General features: G+C 36.8%; 1 protein-coding gene across 4 annotated transcripts in view; it reads right to left on the reverse strand.

Annotated features, from left to right (window-relative positions):
- Positions 1–20,291, reverse strand: part of ANKIB1 (ankyrin repeat and IBR domain containing 1) — an 87,467-nt gene that overhangs the window by 3,535 nt on the left and 63,641 nt on the right. For 2 of the 4 annotated variants that reach the window (XM_031614473.2, XM_090142814.1), the window contains exons 9-19: positions 19,284–19,450; positions 15,445–15,533; positions 14,343–14,473; positions 8,482–8,616; positions 7,849–7,935; positions 7,688–7,754; positions 7,170–7,315; positions 5,804–5,982; positions 5,272–5,323; positions 2,016–2,127; positions 29–162 (exon numbers count right to left, since the gene is read on the reverse strand). In XM_031614473.2, coding sequence (XP_031470333.1) covers positions 29–162; positions 2,016–2,127; positions 5,272–5,323; positions 5,804–5,982; positions 7,170–7,315; positions 7,688–7,754; positions 7,849–7,935; positions 8,482–8,616; positions 14,343–14,473; positions 15,445–15,533; positions 19,284–19,450 — 1,299 coding nt within the window. The remainder of the gene's footprint in view (positions 1–28; positions 163–2,015; positions 2,128–5,271; positions 5,324–5,803; positions 5,983–7,169; positions 7,316–7,687; positions 7,755–7,848; positions 7,936–8,481; positions 8,617–14,342; positions 14,474–15,444; positions 15,534–19,283; positions 19,451–20,291) is intronic. The other 2 variants (XM_090142815.1, XM_031614472.2) reach the window with 2 other exon arrangements.

The raw sequence follows: 20,291 nt of genomic DNA on the forward strand, positions 1-20,291 counted from the left end.
GGAATGGAGAAGAGATTAGGGGAGATACCTGCAGAGAATCCTGGTTTTCAGAGCGACTGACAGGGGTATAGTCATGAAGTGAAGAGCTGTGCAGAATACCCATAGAAGCTGAACTCACCATGGAAGTGCCATGTCTTCTGCTACTGCCACCTTCCTGAGTGTCTGTACGGGCAATTCAAACAAATACATTTGAAGAACAAGCAAGAATGCCTTCACCATTATTTACTGAAACAATCTCTTCCCTTCCTTTTGGGTTCTAGTTGTGTAATTTCGGTCTTTTATTCACTCTGAACTGAATTATCCAAAACCACTCATTTTCCACCAACTCTTATATGGAGACAAAACAATGCTGTCTGTTTCATTTGTGCCTTTCTACTCTCAATAGCATTCTTTCACCCTCCGAAAGAATGTGCTACGTTGTCAGCAGCATAAGCTCATTGGCAGGAGGAGCAAAATGCTTCCAAAGCATGTACATGAATTATGGAAAGTCCTGAAAAATACTGCACATCGACTCTTTGTCCAACCTGCATTCTGTGTTCTTTCTCAATCTGCCACCTATCATGATCTGTCTCTACAATTCCTTTTGGAAATTTTTGCCAGCATGCACTCAATCTCAAGTATATGGGTTTGGTTTTGTCCTTTTGCCTCTTTGTTTGACACTCTGCATGTCCTCACTAATATCCAATTTTCAGTGTCTTTCTGCTATTAGTTAGATACTGGCCTGAAAGACACTATGGAAATTCAGTGTGATTTAGAGCTTACAATTTATTTTAAGCAAAGGAGACACCCTGGAATTCATTTGCAGGGGGCTTAAAACTGGTGTTGTCCCATTCTGTTCTCGCAAAGACAACGACTCATCTGTAATGCTAACACTATATTAATTTTTACTGTAACACTGCAGTACAGTTAAGAGCAGAGCTCAGAGTTAGTGTATATGTCAGCAATCACTAACATCACTGTCCTCTTAAAGCAACTAACAAAAAATAGGAATAAAATGCTGTTGCAAAAAAAATTACTCTGTAATGAAAATAACTACTCTGAATTTGAAAAATGGAATTTTCCACTTCAAAACTCAAAGGGAAACACAGTAGACAAACTAATTCTCTCTGTTAACAGTGTGCACTGTCACTAAATACCCAAGTGTTTAGTCAGATTCTAGTTCTCAAACTAGTAAGATGGTTTTGCATTTTACTTGCAATAGTGAAAGACCAAAGTTCACCAGAATACTTTTTCTTGTTTCTAAAATAAAGAATGTATTTGTTAATTTTTCTCCTTGTTAATAAAATATAAGCTATAGGGCTTAAATTCATAAGACACAGAGATGAGAATTTTGCAGCCTGGCTTAGAAGTGAAGCACACACCTGGAAGCTCTGAAGAATCAGAATCAGAAGACCATTTGGATTGGAGCTATTTTTGTACCTTTGCAAAGGCTCCTGGCAGGACACAGACAGCACAGAGAGCCAAGTGACAGTGACCTTACTTCACTGCTAGCATAGCTCTGCCTGGGAGAACAGCATGCTGGCAGTCATAGCTCATGCCAACTTGTCTCCAGTACTTGGCCAATGCAGGAGTTTCTGAGCAGGGTTTTGTAATACAGTCTTATGGCTATCATCCAGCAGTCCCGTAGCAGAGGGAATCTTGTCTAGACTCTAGGCACAACTGGTTCTTTTAATTTGCATTAAAAAAGCTGGTACATAGATAAGACTAGCATATGAAATATGCATTTTTCAAAATTTCTTCAGGAAAGCAAACCTGCTCTAAATAGCTACGGACTTGTTACTGGGAATATCAATGCACAACTCTTTAAAAAGTGCAACAGCCACAGTTTAAGTCAGCAGCTCTTCTAAAATCGCATACAAAAGAGCAAGAATAAGGTTTAACATTGCATTCTGTAAAATATAATGATATATTTGAAACTCGTTTAAAGTGCATCCAAAGAAGAACAGACACTGTGGTTGCTATTAGCAACCTCTGAAGCAGCAAGAGAGAATAAACAGCCCCAGGCAGGAGCGTACCTAATGTACTCTCACTGGGGTCATCGGGATCTGGAGTATTACTCAGCAGACTGTGCATGTCTCCGCGTCGACGCTGCCTGTGCCTCCTCCGATACTGAAATTCAGCATATTCCTGCATAAACCAAAGGTTACAAAATACAGGGCAGCATGCAGTAATATTTTCTGATGCAACAAGCAACACATTTTTACAAAAAATGTGTGATTTTATAGCTTTATTATAAAATCACCTGTTTTTAGAAAAGTAAATTGCAGGTTGTATCATGCATCATACTTCAACAAAAAGAAACAAAGCCAAAAAGCAATCACCAGGTAATCCTAAATCTATAAAAAAATGGATTAGCAAATAAAAATACTTGAGGCATTACCAACATTTTAATACTTGCAATCTTCCTTTTTAAAGAATTCCAGGTACGCTAAATGTGTTTAAAAACTTTGATGCCAAACTTTACACACACACACACACACACACACACACACTTTTTGTAAACATATACCTAGAGATTTTAGAACATTAAAGCAATTAATGTGAGTTAGACAAATAGGTCATGCCTGGGTCCTGTTGCCAGCAATGGCCAATCCAAAGATTCCAATCTTTGGAAAAATATAGAAAGCCAGCTGATACATACTGGTACTTGTTATTTTTTTCCTAGGCTCTAGGCTCAGGAACAGCCACAGTTGATATTGAGCCACTCTCCTATTGAGAAACTGTCATGGTTTTATTGATTTATTCCATGAATTACAAATTTCCTACTGTTGCCTAATCTGAGCTGATGATAAGCCACACCCCACAGATCTGAACTCCTGCAGACTATAATTTCTCATGCTGTATGTATTTACCAATGACAGTTTGCATAATATCTATGGGATAAATTCATTTCTGATTATATTACACTAAGATCCCAAGACTTATCTTTATTACAATTTCCATGTAAATTCCTCTGCTAATATTGAGAGACTAATTTTCTGCTTGAGCACAAATTTCCAGACTTTTTTTGACTAGTACCTGACTGTGTAGTTACAGTGTTTCATTAATCACAGTCATTTATTTACACAAGGGAATAAAATCATGCACACGGGTAGTAGTTTTCTCTTCAGAAAGGAATACTCCTTTCTTCTCTAAGATCCACTTTGGGAAATCAGCAAATCAAAGGTTTCCTTTGACCTGATGATTTCTTAAAAATAGCATTACCATTAACGTTGCTTTCTTTCTTTCTGCATCCTAGAACATCTCAATATCTAAGGTATCTAAATCAACAAGTGTCAGTTCTCTTACACAACGACCTTATTAATTTTGATGGTGTTGTAATGTTATATTGTCTTTCCATTAAGTGATCTAGACCAAGCTCTTATTCATGATGACGTACACAAGCTAAAAAGAACTGTCATGAAGTGATCAGTATCGGAAGATTTTTATCTATTTAAGAAATTGTTCCATGAAAATTGTAAGAACATAAAAATAACTGTAACTGACCACATGAAAGGTCCATTTAGCCCAATAATCTGTTTTGAGCAGTGGTTAATAGTAGGTACTTATTATGGGACAGAATAAAAAACAGGGCAAGCACGAAGTGATCAGCTGTCCTTCCAGTTTCTAAGGAGTGCTGTATTTCCTGTAATGGAAGGCAGACCCCCAAAGAACAGGAAATGAAATTTTGATATCAAATAATATAAATGCATTATATATAAACATACATAATTGTATCACTATGAATCAGATAAGGAATAACGCGAAGTGATCACAGAACACTAATGTTTATTACTCATATCAGATCTTATTTTTCATCTGCTTTCAAAAGATTTTACCAATAGCCTCTTAACTATACTTTTGCTTGTTTTCTTTTTTCAATGTATGAGATATGCAACTCAATTACTGCAGCTAAAATTTTACTTCTGTTTACTTGCAACAATTTTTTAAATGCGTACTAAAGAACTTTTATTTTGTTGGGTAGGAACATCATCGTTTCACACAAGGACATTCAACAATCAGCATTCTTTGCTAAACCCACTAAGATTTTATTTTCTGTGATAACATGTTATGCACAGATCTTCTTGTGAAAGTACAGCTCTACATCACAAACTGTATTGAAAAAAAATCACTAAAATAAACAACGACCAATATTAATTCTACCAAATTCATTTAGCATAGGTGGTTGCAAGTATCCTTCATCTCTACGTAGCAAAGAAGCCAACTTGCATAATGCAGTGCCACATTTAGGCAAATCATAAAAACTTACAAGCTATCATCTAAGCATGACTGCAATGGCACCTGCTGCTAAAAAGCTTATCAACATTTGCTTATCAGCTTCTTCTCACAACCAGTTCCACTAACAATAAAATACCATCACAATGAGTTTGGTATTTTAAAACACAGAATTATTTCAAAGGAAAGGACTACAGGAACTAGACAGGAGAAGCAAGTTGATGTTCTGTAGAGAAGCAAGCTATTTTCTCACCAGCATGATGCTCACCAACAACAATAGCAAAGGAAATATATAGAAAAAAGTACATGGAGTTTTCCAGGATGCTTTAAAATGACTAGCTAGAAAAAAAACAGCAGCAAGGAAATGTTGAGATGAAGCTTCCTTCCTAACTTAATGCTTTAATCCAATGTTTTCAAAATATAAAAGATAATACAGGCAAGTTTTATAGGAAGCTTCTTATTTTACTGCAGTCTTGAAAATTATATACTCTTTTCCCATCTTTTCCCATATGTGGATAGAGAAATATTCATTTAAAAATTTTTGTTTTCATTCTCAGTTAAATACCAGACCATCATCTCATTTAAGTAAGCAACTTCCATCCTGCTTTAATATGTAAAAATGAAAAGAAACACTTCAAATGGTTAACAATACTTGGGTATATGCCTGTAAGTTTTTGTTGAGCTGTTGAAGAAGGATGGGAATTTCTTAGGCTTCACCAAATTCTGCTGAAATAATGTTGCACTGAAAAGTAATCTACGTACTTTTTATTTAGTCTTTTAAGGCTCCCCAGCACATAGAAACCAGTTTATTCTAAAACTGGTTACGTACTTGGAAAACTATGTAATCCTAAGTAACTATAGTCATGTTAGTGTCACTGGACAGGTAGGTATTCATATATATATTTCCTTCTATTGTGAAATAAATAAAATGGTAAGCTTAAACCAACTTGAGATGCTTTGTATCAAAATAAGGAAGCTCTTCATGCAGACCACAATCATACCTGTGTTTCTAGAGTATGCAGAACTAATTTAAATATGTAAGAAGAAATAGTTTACCTCGGGGGATGCAAATCCCAAATACTCCCAATCCCATGTTCCACCAGCAAAGCTATAAAGTTAAGAGAAATGAAATTTAGCACCGGAACAAAGTATGAACAACATAAATAGCTTCAAAACCTATCAACATATAAACAGTGCAACTCTACCGCTCTTAAGTCTTCTCCTTTAGTGCTTATCTTGCAACTCATTTAGAAAACCATGAAATCGCAATATAAATACTAAAGAAGTGAAAGAAAACCCCACCAATTATTGCAATCACAGTACTCAAGGATATTTACTGCACTTAACTTTTGAAGCAATTTTAAAAGCCAGAAGAGGTTTCTCATTTGCAGTTTCATCAACAGAGTCTGATTAACAGCATATGTGCATTTGAGTTTGTGAAAAGCTGCAATTCCACAATGATCAAATGACAAAGAAAATGTAACTATCTGGTGATCTATGGCCACCAATTTTATCAGCTCCACTTCACCTCACTTTGATCGTTACCAAATGAACTTTTTTGAGTTGCACAGTATTTTGTTTGGTTTACCTGCGCCTGGGTGCTTCTGGTGAGTCTGCAGGGGCAACACCACGGGCCACAGAGGCTAAGAATTCTTGCCGCTTCTGCTGCACAAGACAAGCTGCACGGATGATTTTATGGCGAGGAGTCCGAAGGTAAGGCCTGTTTACTTTCTGTGCAAGGTCTTCAGTGACCATTTCCAGGTCTGTCTGCAATGGTTAATAAACACAGAATAAAATGAAATGGAAATCAGGCAGAGCTCTACACCATAAACACTGAATGGAGTGATTTCCATTCTTCTGAAAATACCATTCAGACAGCAGTCTCATAAGCTCTCATATAATTATTAAAGCTATAGAAATTACAGTTTGTTTAGCAAGATGACCTGTGTTTGCTTTTTATTGGCTGTCTGTTCTTTCTTCTTTTATTTAAACTTACCAGAGACAAGAGTCATTTTTTAATTTGGTGTTCACTATCTTGTTTGAAACAACAGTTTTGATTCATCACTAAAGACTCTGAGGTGGAGAATGACTAAGCAAGACCAAAGTTGTCAGTGCACGCCTGGAAGCCTGCTCTGTAAGAACTGAAATTTTATCACCTGCCTCAGCTTGTCCACAGTCATTTGTGCCCTGGCTCCAACACTAACTCATACGTGCAACCACTCAAACTCCTGCTTTCTGAATTTCAGTTGCCCAGTTATTCCAAGTGTAACAAGCCATTTGCGGTCTCCAAATATCTTGCCTATACTTTTATTGGCCTAAATGTTCCTTTCCTCCGGCTTGCAGCAGGGCTTCCCTGCACACATACACACACTGAACATTTTCGGGGATCCCAAGGAAAGGAAAGCAGGCAGCAGCCCCTGCAGCTGATGCCACTACTGCCCATGTACTCTCCCAGCTTTGCCTGCACCCACTCATCAGACACATCATCACACAAGACAGGAAACAGGAGCTACATAAGGAGAAAACAATTCGATAGAAGTTCCACCCCACCACCACCAATTAATCCCTTCCTCTTGTCCATGCCTCCTCTGCAGTATGGAAAGCACCGATGCAACTTGCTGCTTTTTGGAGAGGGCTGCTTTCAGATCTGGGCTACAAAGATTGCTCAAAATTACAATTTAGCTAAAAGGAGTTTGGTTAACAGCAATAATTTTCTTTTTTTTTCCCTTTCCACTTGTCCTTACTCTTTGGTTCTGCAGTAAAGTGTTGTTTTTCATTCATTCTAAAATTGAACTAAATGCTATTGTGTCATAGTGTTAAAAATCCATTCCTTATTCAGACTTGGTTACAAATATGAAATATCAGTTTTGCAGTACAAAAGTAGATACAAGACACTGATAACTAATACTACCAAAAATGTAACATTAGAAAAGCAAGCTATATGCATGTATTACCTGCATAAGTTCAAATATTTCTTTCTTTGTGCTTTTAGGCTCCAAAAAGAATCCATATGGATAAGAACACTTGAGAATGCGGCGAGTTTTTAGAAGCTCCTGTACTGCATCTTCAATGAATGTGGTATCAGGACAGCCTCCCTCAGCTGTAAAATGATAAAACACTGTGAAAATATTCTCCTGCTGATGTCAGCATTTCTTTTAGTGTAAGAGTTTTCCTCCAAAAATGTGCACATCAGCTAAACTGCAGCAGCACAGCAGTAGGTTCTCAATGAGTATACAGTTTTACTATATGAAGTGAGCACAGAATATTAGCTTCTCTCTTACTAGTGCCGTTTCCTCTGTGTGGAATATGTAAGATTTAGTGTACATTTAGCTTTCATCCACTGCTTATGAATTCTAGTATCGGAGGGATCACATCACACAACACACTGATGTGAGCTCTATTCAAAATAAACGGCCTAGCCATTTCCAATCAAATTCACACTTCACAGCAAATACTAACAAATTCTACTTACTTCCACTGAGAGCTTTACTCAGCTGCTCCATCTTTTCTTTGGCTGTTTTTAGAAGGCGCTGTTCTAACTAGAACAAAAAAACAAATAAAATACAATACGCTTTTTTTTTTTTTAATGAATGAAATGTAAAGAAGAATGAACAAATATGGTTTGTCCCATACCTGGTAGCTAAGTTCATGGTTCTTAAACCTTGTGTAATAGTGCATAAACCTATCCAGTTCTTGAAATCTCCTATGCTTCTTTTCAGCCTAGAAAAGAAGAATACAAACCAAGACAAATTTAATGGTTTAATTTAACAATTATTGTTGGAGACAATCTCATAACTGTTTATATTCCCACCAAATGTGAAGCATTATACACAATGCTGACAAGTGCTATGCACAAAGAGACAAATGTAAGTTTTGAATGCCCAAGCCTGAAAATACTCTAACTAGAGTTAATGTACTGTGTGCATACTATTTTTAGGCAGACTTTTCAAATGCCAAAATTAAAACACGTCTTCTGAAATGCACAGAAGCTAAAGTACCAGCACACCCATTTCAGAAAAGGAAACCATGACACAGGAAAGTAAATCAACTAGTCTAATTCAACCAGTGGCTGTTAGCAGAGACAGATGAAGAACTAAATCTTATGCTTCTATCCACAAATAAGCAGTTTTTCCTTTCTGTCCTTTGGTTATATTTAAGGTTATATTTTCTCTTTTAAAACTTCAGTTGGGAAGAATTTTGATTGAACTTACCCTGAACACAAAATTGCAGCCTTAATACTACTATGTAAGCACACATTTTTATTACCTCTACTGTCATCTCTTTGGACTGTTCCTCTACATGCTGAATAACCTCATAGCGAGTACATCTGTAATATCCTCCTGTAGAAGAGCTGTGCTTCTTCCATTCTTCTAAGCATATCCAGCAAAAGTCATACTTGCACTTCGGAGAAAACAGAAACAAGACAAAAAGAATGAAGCTGATACATTGTAGGTATGCAGTTAAGAAAAACTAGCACCATTCTGAGCCCACCATACTTGTGGTCTAAACAGAACTGTTGTGGAGCCTTTTCCTATTTCATGAATAGAACATCTTGGTTATCAAATCATGGGAGTCAGAATTTTTGTTCACTGAATCAAAAGGTCATGTATAAGCTACAAGTTAAACTATAAGTGTATGAAATAAATCAAATGATAGAGCTCATTAGATCTGTTTTTGTTTGTTTGTTTGTTTGCTTTTTTAAACAGTAACACTGAAACTGTTAATGAGAAAGGGTGAATTTTAACAAAACTCAAAAAGTGGAATTATCAGAAAGCTTAATTTCGCAGTCAATAAAATGAAACTAATAGTTTACACGTGAGCGTGACATAACTGTAAAGCACTCAAAACAAAATACTTCAGTTATGTAAATGCAATTCTTCTACTGATCTTATCTGCATTTTCTTTTGTTGTTTTTTCCAGTTTGGAAAGAAGTGTTTTTCAGTATCCTGAATATTCTCCCAATAGAGAAGAACAGTTTCTCACTCAATCTGAGTCTGTTTGCACAGTGACCATTACCAGTAATTCAAGAGATGTGCTTCTGAAATCTGTTCCCAGCTGCAACCCTGCTGGTATCTTTGTAGTGCAACGAGTGTGAAAGAAATACTATGACTTAATATTTGCTGTAAAGTAGAAAGAGCATGCAAAATCTTAGAAGTGCCCAACTAACTTCACCTAAGAAATAACAAAAAACATATGCCTAAAGAAAACAGAAAGCTCAAGTGAAAGTTGTGTCTTCACTAATTGTACAATCATTGAACGTTTGAGTTGGAATGGAGCTTTAAAGGTCATCTGGTCCAACTCCCCTGTGATGATCAACGACACCTATAGCTAGATCAGGTGCTCAGTGCCCTGTCCAACCTGACCTTGAATGTCTCCATGAAGACATGGGGCATCCATCACCCCCCTGGGCGTCCTGCTTCAGTGCCTCACCACCCTTATTAAAAAAACTTCTTCCTTATATCCAGTCTAAATGTCCCCTCTTTTAGTTTGAAATTATTTCCTCTTGTCCTATCACAAGGACAATGCTGAGTGGGCTGAACAGCTCAGCAATACACATTTATTCTCCTGTTTCCTACTAGCAATTAAAAAATGTGATTACCAATATTTTGGTCACGTGGTGTTCCTGATGCAAACAGTAATAGTAATAGCAACTACTAAAGCAAGCAAGTAAAAACAGAACAGAAACTTTCAATAATGATTTCAAGCTAGGCCTCTTCTGCATTTACTGAGCAGAAAGCTTTTAAAACAGGTAACAGATTACAAGGAGACCTGTCATATCCAGGCTTCTCTGCATCAGAGAAGATTGAACTATTATTCTCAACTCAGCACTGAATTCTCAGCTGGGTTATTTCAAAATAACCGGAGGCTGTCTATAAATGGATGGGCAGAAGACTATGACTTGGTCAATCCTATTCATTTAATCTGTTTTACTGATGAACAAAGAAAAATCCTGAAAAGCAAAAATTTACGTGAAGTAATAAGAAGCCATTAATACTATTATTGGAATTCAATAAACTAACCCACATTTTTCTTTTCTTTGGTAAGTTTAACCTTTCCAGAAATATCTAGTCCATGCCAGATGTGTTCATAAGTAGTGGCTTCATTCAATTACATATATTACAACTTCTGCATTATACTTTTGCTAATTTTGTCTCACATGTGATGTTGACTTTCTTCTAAAAAGCAATGCAGACAAAGGTATTTCTTCCTGTTACTGTGCTGCACCTTCTCTGTTCTCTCTGTTCTTAAATTTTTTTTTGAAGGTGCTTGCTTTTACAAAATGACGAGCGCTGAGAATTAAGTAGAAGAGTAGCTGTGCACGAAAGTCTTAAGAGTCTATCACTGCATTGTCTATTATTCAGAAATGCTCAAAACATAACAAACAGTTGCATTATATAAAAAAAGAGTATGAAATAAGTTGCAAGCAACACAACTACTAAAGCTTGATTTCCTATTAATTTATGTATATACACTCCCACTGCAGTAATGCCACCTCTCCCAAATTATCTCCCTTCATTATCACTTCACCATATGCATCCTCTAATCTTGCACATCACGAAAAGCCTCCTCAATAAACCAAGACTCATCCACTGTTCCAGGACCCTTTTCTAATAACTTACTCTCATTAAATATTCAAAAACATGTCCATCTGTTTGAAGTTTGGTAACATCTCCCAAAACCTGGAGACTCTGCTTTACTTGCCTTTATGATGAGCTATCTGTGAGGCTGCACTGGCTAGGCTTTACAAACGACATGTGCTGCCTGAACCAAGCAGGAGAGGCAATAGCTGAGCAGGTAACTGCTGAGTAGGTATTTTAGCCTCTCCCTTGGTGGCAGTGCAAATTAAGTCTCTGTGCATTACAGCTACCAAGCTTCATGAAATTTGCAGTAAATTAGTATCTGTGAACTCCCTCCTGTATCTAGTTCAAAGTACCCAGAAGGTAAGAAAACTACTAGAATTAGGGGAGTGAGAGACAGTGGGACTGCATGAACTTTGTTGCCTTAGAAACCAGGCTCATAAAACAGAACAGTGCCTGCTTAAATACAGAAATGTGATTCTATGACTAAAGCACATCCTCTACACCAAGGTACATGCTAGCTGACAAGAAGCACTTGCAATTCTCTACTCACTACATAGTAGGCTTCAGCAGAACTTACTGCAGCAAAGGCTGAAGCTTTGGAACAGATCCTTACTTTAGGAAGGGACAAGTGAGGTGTCCTCTGTACCTTGCATCTGAGCCCTGTGACGATCCTGAGGATACCATTCCTTTCCCTCCCCACAAGGCTGAGGGGAGGCAGCTTCTGTTTGCAGAGGTTTCTCCATCACAAAAGGAAGCTGACTGTTTTAGGGACAGTTTAAGCTGTTTATAAGGAACAACATCAAAGAGGAATAGAACTGTGGTTGTCAGCCAGCACTTCAGAATGGTACTAAATTAAATTATATATACTCAACAGAGGTTAGTGGCTGAAGTCTCCTCAAGCCTTAAGCCATACTTTTATTCTATTGAGATTAGCTCAGTGACAGCAACAGCTGTCAAATGACTGAAGAGGTTTTGTTACATCCTGAACATTTCGTCACATTGCCTGAACATGAGCTGGCAGCATGCCCAAGTGGCGGAGAAAGCATCCTGGCTTTTATCAGTGGTGTGGTTAGCAGGACCAGGGAAGGGGTTGGCCCTCTCTATTCAGCTCTAGTGAGACTTGGCCTGAGTACTGTGTTCAGTTTTGGGCCTATGGCCCTAAGTACAAAGAGGACATTGCTTTGCTGGAACACATTCAGAGAAAAGTGATTGAACTGGTGAAGGGACTAGAAAACAGGAGTTATATACGAGGAGCAGCTAAGAGCTGTTTAAACTAGAGAAGAGGAGGCTGAGGGAAGACCTCACCACTCTCCACAACTACTGGAAAGGAGGTTGCAGTGAGAAGGGTGTTGGCCTGTTTTCTCAGGTGACAAGTGACTGGACACATGACAACAGACTCGAGCTGTGCAAGAGGAGGTATAGATTGGGCATTAGGAAGAATTTCTTCATGAAAAATGGGGTTAGGCATTGGAACAGGCTGTACAGAGAAGTGGTGGCATCCATATTCCTGGAGATATTTAAGAAAGGTGTAGATGTGGCATGTAGGGAGATAGTGAATGTGGTAGCTTTATGCAATGGCTGGACTTGATCATAAGGATCTTTTCCAACCTAAATGATCCTATGATTCTACATTCCATATATGAATTGTTTCAACACTGTCACCAATACAATTATTCTACAAATAACTATTTCAAATGCTCTTAACTCTGTTTACAGTCTGGAAAATTTCAAATTGTGCTGAACAGCACGTTTTATTACGCTTCTTATCACTATGGAATTTATGAACTCCTTTAAAAATCATTTAAAAAGGAAAAAAAAAGAACAGCAAAACTGGCATAAACTGAAGTGGAAGAGAATCTGCTCTCGGTTGCCAAACTACTCCCAAACAAACAAACAAACAAACATCATCAAAAAAATCAGTGACCCAATCTTCACAAACAGAATACGTAATGATATTATAAAGAAAAAAAGATCTGGATATCAACATAGACTGAGACATTTCCAGAAGAATGTCTCCACTAGTCTCCACTGCTAAACCTCTCAGGTTTTTACAGGAAGCCAATTATGTCAAATATGTGCAACTTCCTAATTTTTAATGATCCTCCTCAAAGAGATATAAATATGCTAAATATGCCATTTTTAACTAGTTTGAAAGTGTTCTCAAATTATACTGAACTCCTGGCAAGAAATATTCTATTTCAGTAGCATAGTGCAAACTCGTGACTAATTTTTTGGCTGCTGTCACTAATTAGTTTGTTTTGGAATTACTCTTTCCTGTCTTTTCATTCCTACTGTTTAATTAATGTTTACAGTTTTCCATTTAAATTTCTCTGTTTTGTTGCTATATAGAGAAATAACGCAAAAGAAAAATGTAATAAGGCAAAGCGTTCATTAAACCTTATAATTCCTTAAAAAGTACCATCTTCTGGTAACTGAAAATATTATAGAATCATAGAATCACCAAGGTGGAAAAGATCTCTAAGATCATCCTGTCCAACTGTCCACCTATCACCGATGTTTCCTACTAAACCATGTCCTTCAGTACAATGTCTGAACATTCCTTGAACACCTCCAGGGATGGTGAGTCCACCACCTCCCTGGGCAGCCCGTTCCAGCACCTGACCACTCTCGGGGAAGAAGTATTTCCTAACAACCACCCTGAATCTCCCCTGGTGCAATTTGAGGCCATTCCCTCTAGTCCTATTGCCAGTTACATGGGAGAAGACACTGACTCCCACCACTCCACAACCCCCCTTTGGGTAGTTGTAGAGAGCGACAAGGTCACCCCTGAACCTACTCCTCCTCTTCTCCAGACTGAACAATCCCAGTTCCCTCAGCAGTTCCCCTTACGACTTGTGCTTCAGAACCCTCACCAGCTCTGTTGTCCTTCTTGGCCACCTGGGCTCAGCTCATGTTCAGCCAAGCATCAACCAATACCCCCTAGGTCTGTTTCCTCTACACAGTCTTCCAGCCACTCTGCCCCAAGCCTGTAGCGTTGCCTGGGGTCGTTGTGGCCAAAGTGCAGGACCTGGCAACTGGACTTGTTGAACCCAGCTATCCAGCCTGTCCAGATCCCTCCATAGGGCACTCTTACCCCCAAGCAGATCAACACATCCTCCCAACTTACTGTCATCTGCAAACTTATTGAGGGTGAACTGAATGCTCTCACTCAGATCATCAGTAAAGATAGTGAACAGGACAGACCCCATCCTCTGTTCATTCTCTTCTACGTTATTAATGATGATTAAACTACCCAGGTTTTCTATTCCCTTAAGTTTCATACTGTATTGCCAAGAACTGTCACTTGCTTAGGAAATCTTGATAATTACACTGTTCACTTACCAGCCAAATAAACTTCACTAAATACAAAACATCTTCTATAGGTACGTAACCCATTATTTGCAAATTACCTAATTTTTGAAACAGATTCCATTAGATCTTAGACCTGACATTTCAAAACGTTTGGACTTTTGAGCTCCTGAAATGTATATATGACACAACCTGAATTATGTTTTCACAACAAATTGTATGAAAGGTCTTTCTTACCTTTGCACATTGCATGTGGTTGCAGCCCTCATTCTTCTGAATTGGAGATTTGCAGTTGGCGCATGGTTTGGAGTTAGTTAGTAACCACAGGCAGTTGGCAGCATCTTCATATGCCTCACTAACTCCCACAACTTCATGAATGTGACAGGAGGATGTGGACCATGTGAAAACAGAGAAGTTGAAATTGTGCTTGTTTAATCTTTTGTGAAAATCAGATTAGGAAAGATACGTGTTTACCTATTTCTTGACAGAATATTGTAATTCTTCATTATATGTACTTCTGACATACATATACACACATACAAATATGTATAAAATACACACATTACATCTGTATATTGTAGTCTATAGCAAATATAATACATAGATTATTAAAATATATATTTAAAAATTGATGTTGTTTGACTCAACATGGTGCATTTTGAGTCTATAACATTTTCTAGAATAATCTATGACATAATGGAAAGGCTCTGAATTGTTGTAACCAAGTTAAGTTAGTGTTTATTTGAGTTAACGTATATATATATTTTTGTTTCTGCCTGTCCTATGTAAACCCAGATATTGTTAGTTGACTTTCTAGAAGTTATTTACCATGAAGCCATTTTCCATAATTTCCTTGCAATTCACAGTCAACATTACTATTATTATTACCTGTTGCTTTTAAACATTTCTAAAGTACAACAAACAACTGTATGAACGCAATTAAACAGAAGTGCAAACTAGGACAAAGATTTTGATTTAAAGATTTAAGATTAAGATTTTTGCCTAGAAAAAATAAGTTATATTCAGGAATAAATGCAAAAAAATGAAGGAAGGCTGTAAAAGGAAGGAAGATGAGTTTCATCTCTCTGAACCATATGCAGATTTACGAGGGAATGGGTAGGAATGGTTTCAGGATAACAGTCTACCATTACTACATCTGTCTACCATAACTACATATGCAATTAAAACATGAAGTTGCCCATCACTCGGTGGTTTGTTTTTCTTCCTCTTCTTTATTTTTCAACCAACGTAAAGTTTTAATTAATGCAACTAAAAATTCCCTTTAAAAATAAAAGATGACAACGAAATAATAATAACGAAAAAACGAGGTATGACTTACGTTCTTCTGGTTTCATTTCAGATATTTTCTGTAGCCAATCCTTCCAGGTTTGGCAGTCACAAGGTTCATGTGCTTCACCAAGACATTCCCTGAAAATTAAGATATATACACAATGACTACTTATTTAGAATTAAAATTGAATTGTTGCTTTGAAATTGCTTCACATTAAAAGACATGGAAACATATCACATTAAATCAAGAAGATAAAAAGTAATACTACTATTTTAGAATATTGTTAGATCTCTTACTACAGTTTCTGTGATAAAACTAAATTTAAACTTCTTGTAAAACAAAAACTAGGTAGTTTGCTACACCTAAAATGCATTTTATGTAGAATTAAATGTACCAATTCAGTTGTAATAATTGATCTTTAACTACATACATGCCTTCAATCTAGAACAAGATCCAAGCCCTTCATTTCATTTTTTAAGTGTTTAAGAATTTTTACTCTTTCCATCAGTCTCCAAATGAAATGGAAGGTACTTTCCATGACACAGTAGAGAAATGAGCTTCTCTTGAGGTTTCTACTAGCTTTAAAGATATCAATCACTCCATAACAATGGCCTTGGCTCTGTACAACACTGCTTAGCAACAATTATAAACATAAATGTATTATCAAGTTTGTTATTCTCCTAGAATCAGAACACAGCATCATACCAGACACCCTGAAGAAAACATTTCCATGCTAGCTGAAACTAAGACAGTCTGCTACAATATAAGCTTAAATTCACTACAGAAGGAGATACTAAGATACTAAGCTCCCGGCTGTAATTCAGTCTTTTTGGCAATATTTCCGAGCTTCTGAAAATATAAAATCTTTGTGTCTCTGAGAGACAGTTCCCATTGTGCTGAGCCTTTCTTCTTTTCCACTAGAACCTGCAGAAACAAATCTCAGAAACAGCTTCACTCTTGCTGTTTTCAGTATGAACCAGAAGTGGGCTTTTTAAAGATGCCTGTACATAAATATACATACATCGTACTCACAAAAGGAAGTCAGAACAACTTTCAAAAGTTCTTTCCTCAGCTTATCCCAAACCAAGAGTTCTTATCTGAGGATGCCATTTTACTAGAGTATGAGTGATAAGCCTATTGATCCTACAACTTTTTATGAAACAAAGTTGTGTTTTGGATAGACTCCATGATAGCACAGACTGAAAGGAAGTAACACCAAATGGTTGTGACAAAACAGTTCAGCCTCCCCAGACTGCCTTCCTCAGCAGTAAGCAGGATGATTTATTTGAAGGTATGACACATACTTAATGAACTTGCAGCAAGTTTCAACAAGTGAAAATTCATGGAAAGGCTGAAAGCATTGTCCAAGAAGCATTTCTTGACTTTTTTTTCACCTGATAATGTTTATATCATATAATGAATTTGATATGAATCAAAACAGCAGAACAGTTGCAGCTTAGAATCAGCTTTCCCAGTGTACCTGAACAGATACCTCTCCTACAAAATACACTTTGCCCCTTGTCTCCATCCAGGATAAAAGGAAAGAGGACTGATGATGCAAAACTAAGTCTGCAGCGCTTACTATTTTCCATAAGTGTCCCCTTGCTACAATTCCATATGCTTCTTGTACAGCATTAAGAGGTTCTAAATATAGGATCTGCTATTACACAGATGTAGTATTTGTGTACTGTCTTCATCTGAACTACATTTAAAAATCTCAGAATGATTTTTTGAAAAGGAACGGAATTTTTTGTTTGTCAGAGCTGATCAGATTCTGTCGACGGTGCTATTAAGTAGTGGGTAATGAAAAATCAGTACATTCTAAGGAACTCTGTGTTTAAAAGAAACTTCCTACATCTACACTGTCTTACTTTAATGAGCAGAAAAGCTAGAAATCCTAAAAATGGAAATTCCATGCTGACAAAACCTCATAACTTGTTCTTAGTAGATAACAGCAAATGATTATCTACAGGTTAGTCGGGATTTTCTAATATAGAGATTCTGAAGAATCTCTTACTAAAGCCATATTAGTTGATATTAAAATGTCTAAACTCTAGATTACTTGTGAAAAACTTGCAGAACTGACAGAAGTATGAAACGTGGGATGTGTTGACTGAACTTTAAAGAAAGAAATTAATATCCCTTCAAGAATATGGTGATGATGAAGACACACTGAACTAAGAATGCATTTTCTTTTTCTCCAGAGGAAGCAGAGCTGTGCCAGGGTGATTTCAGAGTAGACAGCAGGAGAAATTTGTCTACCAGGAAGGTGGTCAAACACTGGAACAGACTTCCTAGCGAGGTGGTTGATGACTCGTTGTCTGTCAGTGTTCAACAAGCATTTGTATGACGGCCTTAATAACATGCTTTAACTTCTGGTTAGCCCTGAAGTGGTTTGGCAGTTTTACTAGATGATGTTTACAAGTCCCTTGCAACTGAACTGTTCTAATTCTGTCATATAGGATTTTATACTATGAGACTAATATGGTTGTCCTCTGCAAAAGGTTCTCATTCCTAATACTGCAGAGTGCTTCAGTTGCTGGTGAAACTTTCTTGCCACCAATGAAAATCTTCTTTCACATAGAGGAAAAAAAGGCCTTGTAAATGCCTTCTTGGACATTTTCCTAACAGAATGAGGTCTTTTTTCAAGACTCCAGGAAATTTCACCAGGAAATGTGGGAAAAAAAAAAAAAACAACAACGTATTTCTCATAAAAATTATGCACTTGGAGGTCATTTTCACATTCAGGGGGCGTTCTAGAGAGAGACTGAATTCAGCCCATGTAAAGGAAGCAGAATCTGCCAATAACTGAAGGACTGCAACAGTATGACACAAAGTAGATTCTAGCTCAGACTTTCAGGCTAATGTAACATTCTGTCTGGACAACAGTTGTCAGAAACAAGGATGAGAGGGTGTTACCTTCTTTTGGAATAGCCCTGAAGTTTGTTTTATGTTCGCTGATAAAAACATTTTCTGGTTTGTTTTCACAAAATTTGTTTCTTTCCCAGATCTCCACCACTTGTGAGCAATTTTCTCCAAAGAAGTTATGATTTACAACTTTCCTGGTTGGATCCTTATGTCTACTTTCTTCTTGGCCCTCCGCCATTTCCATTCATATGGGGATAGAGCTAAAATCTGAAGTCACTAAAATCACTGCAGTAGTCTGACAGGCCCAAGGAACAAGGACAGCATTTGCTCTAGACTTCAGAAAAGTATCCTATCACTTTTTTTTCTTTTGTTGATACTGTTCTTGTCCTTTCCCTGGAACTGCTGAATATAGACAGCTTAGGGAATCTAAAGGATAATCTTTTAAATATATCATGGTTTTCACTTCTTGAGCTTGTATTCATCTTAAGACTTAACGCAAAACAATATAAAGCAAAACTACTGAAGAAGTGAAACAATGATTGGAGTGATCCAGCAAACAGAAATAGTTATGTATGTAGCAAAAAGTCCTTCAAAGTTCTATTTAAGCTCCAGCTTTTCTGATGTAATTCCACCAAAATTCTGAACGAGCAAAAGCCTGCTGTTTTCTGTCTATAATTCAGAGTATGCCTATATATCTATCCAGAACAGACAAAAAACCCTTCCACTGATGCTCCAGCCTCCTCAGATGAGAAAATCATAGCAGTTTATGTTACGGTTCTACATCTAACAGAACTAATAATTAGTAAGACAATATAATAAAGCTTTGTTGTGCCCCAGAATACTGAAATATTTGTGCATATAAAGCTATTACATAAATCCAAGAATAGTAAAGTCAAATACCACCCCATCTAAAATTTTGCTGCACATTTGGTGCTAAGTAGAACTTTTAATTTTTTATTAAACCCTGGAATAGCAGTGATTATGTATTTGTGTCGACACAGATACATTCTAGCACTAACCAGCAGAAAAGATGTCCCTTTCCACAATCTACAGCAGGAGCTTTCAGCATAGGGAAGCTAAGCGTATCTGATCCTGTTGAATTTGATCCTTGTCTTGTTAGCCTTACTGCTCTTTCACAGCCTGGGATAGGACACCATTTAATAGCAGGATTATTTTCAACAAAGGCCTAAAGAAAAAAGAAAAAAAGAACGAACGAAAGAAAACATTTTAACACAGAAGATCATATTTAATCATTGATATAAAACAATCTGTCATTATAATCTTTCTTTGAAGGAACAAAGCCAAAAAGCATAATGACAATTGTAGTTATTTCGATAGGCTTTTTAAAATAGTTATTAAAAGGGAATAATTTAATCTCCATTAAAAAAAAAAAACGCAGTATTAGAAGTATTCAAACAGTACTCCAGACTTAGACTAAGATCCCACACAAAAAATTAAAGTGTGCAATTCAACTCCTTTGTGATATTGCTTACTCTAAATTTCCACTATATATGCACTAGCAATGTCCATTAAGAGAACTGCCTCTAGTTGAAAACAATTAAAATCTTATTGATCAAAACAAAATCCACAATATAATCATCTGCAATAAACTTGAAATCAGAATTAGACTATCTCAGGACATTACCTACAAACTTTTTAAAATTAATGTAGCAGGACTTCTTTCATAAAGCTTTTATTAAAAAATGGAGTTGGAAAACTTCAAAGAACTTTCAATACATCCCTTCAAAACGGTGCCATTAACCACTCACTTTAAAGATGAAAATGTAAAAGGCTAATCAGACCTGGATACTTCATTTTTACCACATCGTGTAAGACATTATTAAAGAGACTTGTTATGCACAAAAGTATTGTATTGTAAATGGAAAAAAAAACCTTCCTGCTTTCTCTTGTTCCGCCACCACTGATAAAATAACACATTATCTAGCTTATTACTACACGTAGTACAAAAGAAAAAACGTGAATTAAAAGTAATTCACTTGCATTAATATTTTTGGATGGAAATAGGC

This window comes from Phasianus colchicus, chromosome 6, assembly GCF_987193195.1.
Source record: "Phasianus colchicus chromosome 6, bPhaCol1.hap1.1, whole genome shotgun sequence".
Taxonomy (NCBI): domain Eukaryota; kingdom Metazoa; phylum Chordata; class Aves; order Galliformes; family Phasianidae; genus Phasianus; species Phasianus colchicus.